The 6,009-nt window shown below is 34.7% G+C and overlaps 1 protein-coding gene across 1 annotated transcript in view; it reads right to left on the reverse strand.

The window, feature by feature from the left end:
* The window catches only part of LOC142332124 (WD repeat-containing protein 55 homolog), a 57,168-nt gene extending 51,159 nt beyond the window's left edge, over positions 1-6,009 (reverse strand). The window contains exon 1 of the mRNA XM_075378381.1: positions 5,846-6,009. Coding sequence (XP_075234496.1) covers positions 5,846-5,861 — 16 coding nt within the window. The 5' untranslated portion in view covers positions 5,862-6,009. The remainder of the gene's footprint in view (positions 1-5,845) is intronic.

Raw genomic sequence — 6,009 nt, forward strand, 5'->3', positions numbered from 1 at the left:
GCAGAGAAATACCAGTTACGTACCCCACATAAGTGGGGCAGTGTCGGACTCGTACGGGTTTGGCTAGATGTTATTAAGAGCCTATGTGTGCCAGTACCCTACCGACTAAAACACATAGTTCGTTTCTCCCTCCCCGAGGTCGTATCAGCAATTAAGCACTACATGACCCCGGGGGTACCTTTGAGCTCGGGGGGTCAAGAGTCCCCGTGCTTCATCACCATGGCCTATCCACACAGGCGTAGACAAACGATGGCTCCGCAGAGTCCCTGTGGTGTTTCAAGTGCCGGTCATATGGCCAGAGGATGCCGTGGGGAGACAGGTCATAGGGGCATAGATTGTAAGGCGGCAGCAAGGTGCTTGACCTGCGGAACCGAGGGGCACAAACCGGGCGTTTCCTCATGTCTTAGAGGACTCCGAAAAGAGACAGTTGAGGAAAGTCGGGGGAGGACTAACTGCAAAGCCGCACGAAAATGAAGGTCATCCAGATTAATCTGGATCTCGTTAGGTTGGCAAATGACCTGCTGGCCGCATACTCATCGGAGACTGGCGCGGATGTTGTGCTCATCTCCGAGCTGTATGACACCCGCCCTCGGTCCGGATAGCTACTATCCGGTGATGGGGGGGGGGGGGTCGACTTAGTGGCTTAGTGGTAGCGTATCCGTGTATGATGTGCACCTCGATAGAAGCTTCGTTCGGGCGAGAGTCGGCGGCATCTTCTTATATTCGTGTTATATGTCGCCGAATATTACGATCAAAAGCTTTGAGGAGGCACTGACTGCTTTGGCCAGAGACATTCTTACGCACTGTCCTGCTCTTCTGACGGGATACTTGAACTCCTGGTCTACGGGTTGGCGTATTCGGGACCTAGACCCGGCTGCCTTCATAGAGGCGCTTGATTTAAGTGAAGTATGCGCGCCTGGCTCAGCGGAAGAGAAGGTAACCAGACTAGTGGTCTTGTTAGAGATGTCCTGCGGCGGACTCCCTAGGAGACATTAGGGCGACCTCCCGTCTATTGGTGGTGGAGATTGCCGACAAGAGACGGGTGTGTCTAGTGGCCAGAAGGAAAATGACTAGGGCTCGTTTCTCTGTCCTGAGGGATATATGTATGGCGGGAGCGTCACTAAGTACGCGAAATATTTAGGACGACTAGAGGCTTCACAGGAGCTGCTGTTTACGGATAATCTGCGCTTATCGTACAGTTTCTAAGGAGGCGGCCGAAGTCTTGACTGACCTCTCACCTATAGACCTGCTGATGAGCAAAGGAAGACTCCGGGCATTGGGATTCTCTATCTCGTGCCAATAAGAGGAGAATTTCTGCCGATATAGAAGACGAGTTGTTAGGAATCTGGAAAAGCAGGTGGGACGAGGGGACGAAAGGGCGGTGGACGCACCGCACTGTCGGAGATATTAGAAGCCGGTACCGAAGGACTCACGGTTCACTGGGTTACTCTTTAACGGAGTTCCTGGCGGGTCATGGAGGCTATACAGCTTACCTGTTTAGACTACTCGTATATTTGTCCCACGTATGCTGAGGAGGAGACCTCTCTTCATGTTTATTTTAGTTGTACGCGATTTGAGAATGAACGGCAAGAAATGCGGATGTTTTGGGCGCAGAGGTCATGTTTAATCCAGAACACATTCAGAGAATTATGATGAGAGGACCGCTTGAATGGAAGGCTATAGAAGACTACGTTAAGAAAGTGAATAGCAGATTACATGCCTCGGAGGACACTCGACAGAGAATTCGACGTCGGATGTTGCCAGGCCCACGGCTGAGCGCTTAAAGGGCCCCCAGACCGTGTGGGGGTCGTCTTCGCGCAATGAGGTCGCGAGCACATACCGGCATCTGATGCTGTATACTTCCCCTTCAGAGGTAATGCTCCAAGAGCGGTTCCAGAATGGAAAAAAAAAACAATGGTACAAATCTATACTGAGCGACTACTACTGGGTGATAAAAAAAGTAGACTTCACTGAACACAAAAGAAAAATAAGAAAAAAGAAATTAAGATAAATGTAAATGTCTGCAAAATAAGGGTAGGAATTTTAATTGTAATTATTTTTGTATACTTGTATTCTATTATTTAAGAAGTTGCTCAATATTTAAAAGGGTCACAACTAAAAATCTGACAAGGGTGACGAAGAAAAACTGATTTCAGATTCAGCATAAAAAATTCTAATTCACCTACTTTTATCTCAATTCCAAATTAATATTTTTTTTTTGTTGACTTGTGTATTCAGAATAGAATTATTTGAGTTCAAAATATTATATTCTTTTCCTTGTTTTATAGAGATTCATAAAAAAAAAACTGTGATTTAATTGACTTATAAGCACGAGTAAATGAAACATAAAGAAGTGATCCATTCCTTGTAGTGAAATGATTTTAAATATTTTGAAAGAAAACTAATGAACATAATCAGAACTGTTAATTGATACAAGAAATTATTAAACCATATAGTAGTATTAGCTTTTAATCGCTTGAAAAATCTATATTAAACATTAATAATAATCAACCTAAAGTCGAGTGTACAAGTACAATGTTTTTTTGAAGGTACTGTATTAGTTGATTGCTAAAGATACCATAAACACCACTAGGACTTAATATTTGTAATTATTGATCTTGTATTTTTAACTTACTCGAGACAAATACTATCCCATAGACTTATCCTTTAATATTAAAATTCAAAATCTGAAGGATAACAAATTTCTTTAAAAAATTCTTTTTTATAAACTATTTTGAAACCTCACAAGTTTATAAGTTTCATCTTTTTTGCTTTTTTTTAATTAAAAATAAATTACTAAAATTTACTATCATAATTCATTCAATCAATATCGTAGCAGATCTTAGAACACAACTACTTTCGATTAGAATCATGTAAATGATTTTTCATTGCCTTTTAGTTATATGTACACATGCACATATTTATATAGCCTATGACATTCCCGATAACATAAGGATTCCAACACAGGGTCATACATCTAAGTCAGTTCAGCAGTTGAGCTGCTACGGTATAACAAACAAACAAACATACATATACAATAAATACATTACACTTATTTTTGGGCAGTTGTGTAAAAAGGACCACTGTCAAATTAAGTACTAAAACACAATGATCAAACTCGATTGCATGGAAACAATGAATAATGTAAAATTAAGAATTAATCAAATCAAATATATACATGAATTACAAACCCCATAATACAAATATATTTTTAGAGATAGCAAAAATAAAGATTTTACAGAGACATAAATGATTTGCTCTTTAGACTACAACAGACCAGATCTGCACTAATTGCAGGAGTGAATGTATAGAGGCTACAACAAGACTGTACACATATTAAAAAGGAAATATGCTTTTCCCTATACAGCTACACAGTTGTAATAATTGCAACCAGAACCTTCTTAATAACCTTTAAATACATTACAATTTGATATAATTAAAAGGACTGGATAAGATGCTAATTTACAAGCCACACAGGACCCTATCAGACTTTCTGATTTGGCAGGACATAACTGTTACTTTAATGTTTTATTTTTCTCAATGAATAAGTATCATTGACACACAGCCGTCGTTGTACTGGGTTGATGACTTCTCGCAGATATATCATCAGTTGCTAGAAATCACAAGAATGTGTGGCCAAGAATAAAAGCATTTTTAATCCGGGGGCAGTAGAAATTCTTAAACTTGCTGGGCAAGTTTTGTTTTAAGAGTGGGCAATAAATTTTTTTTTGATTTTACAGAGTTGTTTCAATTACTTTATCGTATTAATAAAAAAAGTAGGTGATTAATTGGATATAATAGTTGTTTTCAACTGTGTAAAACAGTATGTGCAAATTTAAATACATTATGTTGTAGGTTAAAATTGCTATATGTAAATAACACTGATAACAAAAGGCTGAAAATGGATGAGGCCATACGCAGAAAAGTATGCCAAGAAATGGTTTATGTCAAGAAATCTTGTTCTATTATACCTTATATTGAGGTTACAGTTTAATGTATTTTCAAAGTGATCTAATTCCTTAAGCATACTGTTAATTTCTTGTTCCGCTATACAAAAGTTATAATAAGTTGTCAGGATACAGTTGAAGGATGCAAGTATAGATGAATAATATAATTAAAAATGCTTTAATGATATCAGAAAAAATTATTAAATGAATAAATCCAAAAAAAAAAACAAAATTTAGAAACAGAATGTTTAGCTTTCATAGATGATTTAGCCTTTCACGCAGATCTAGAATACAATAACAAACAAAAATCTTAAATAAAATTCCTCAAACTAATTTTAAAACCGCATAAAAACTTTTAAAAACAGAAATAGGAGAAATAAAAAAGGAATAAATTCAAATACTTTGATGAAATAATAAAACAAAATGGACAAAATGGACAAGAAAAGAAAGATGTTAAACAAGGAATAAAACTAAATAAAGCTTACGCATTAACTTAAAAATTTTTATAACAAAACATATTGAGAAATGCAAAATTAAGACACTATAATACCACATTAAAACCAAAAGGTTTATGCCTTTCAATGCTTACCTCTCCATTACAAACATTTAGTAAAAAAATAGTTTAAAGAAAAATGTACTGAAAATCTTCTCATCTACAAAAATTAAAGAAGGCTGGAAGATAGAATCCAGGGAAAAATTATATGAACAAACAGAAAAATCCTCTAATACAATTAAAAGAAATTTAATGGCCACCTTTATAGAACGAATAAAAGATTAACAAAGAAAATATTTGACCATAAATAAAAAAATGAAACTGAAACTGTTTACAGAAACATCCAAAGATTTAAAAGAAAAGCAAATATAGCATAAGGTTTAAAAAAAAATATACAAATTCCCTCCAAAAAAGGAGGTTCAAAATAGGCAAAAGAAAAAGAGAAAAACATCAGAATGAATGAAAAAAAAAACTATGGGAAAACATAAACGGTAAAAAAGCAAGCTACACGGAAGTTGGCCCAGTTCTTTATCTGGGCAAAATAATAAAATAAAATGTATCGTGTGACCTCATATTAAAGAAGTATCCTTATCAAGATAGGCTCTATTAACACAAAAATTCACTGGCAAATATATTAATGAAGGAATTGCATAAGAAGGTGCAATTTTGTTAATATAGTATTATTTCTGAATATAGTTTCTGGAAGCATAATTTTTATGTTAATTTGTAAACAAAAATTTTTCATTTATTAGTTTTAAAAATCTTATATGTATTTCTCCTGAAAACAAGTAAAAATTTATATTAACTTCATTCTCCACGAAAATCATACATAACCTTTCATATAAATATTAACATATTTGGTGTATTCCTCTATAAATACAAAAAAAGAAAATTCAGTGATATATGGATCTAATAATCGCCATATATTGTGATGATAATGCTGATCAGCGAAGTAATAATAAAATGATTAAAAATAACGAAAAAATCCAACACTCAGCAAATGAAGATTTGAATTTGAGGTTATGATTACACCAATTCTTGTTAAAAATTATAATACAATAATTAAGAGGTGGTAATTGAAATAAAAATAATAATAAACAACGAATTAAAATAGTTATAAATAAGCTAAGTAAAACCCAGAAAGCCATCAATACAATAGATTTAAAAACAAGAACCCGAGCCATATTTTTCTACAGAAAAGTATGGTTACATTACCTACTTCTACCGATTTTTCCATATTATTTACAGTGTTGTGATGGTTAAACAAAAATAATTTAAAATTTAAAATAAATAATTGAACATTATTCAATTTTTGTCCGAAATAAGATTTAAAAATTTTTACATGAATGTACTTCATATAAACAAAACAAGATTAAAAAATCTAACAACTAAAAATTTGACTTACATTTAATATTACACATTGTGGTCTAATCCTGCTTATTATCAGCTAGTAAATCAATAACTATAGGAAGATGTATATTGAGATAAATGCAATAACCAAAGTTTTCCTCAAACGTACGAACATAACCCAAAAGTGAATCCAACATTCAGCTGGTCGTAGATAAGATG

Source organism: Lycorma delicatula, chromosome 11 (genome assembly GCF_047948215.1).
Source record: "Lycorma delicatula isolate Av1 chromosome 11, ASM4794821v1, whole genome shotgun sequence".
In the NCBI taxonomy this organism is placed as follows: Eukaryota; Metazoa; Arthropoda; class Insecta; order Hemiptera; family Fulgoridae; genus Lycorma; species Lycorma delicatula.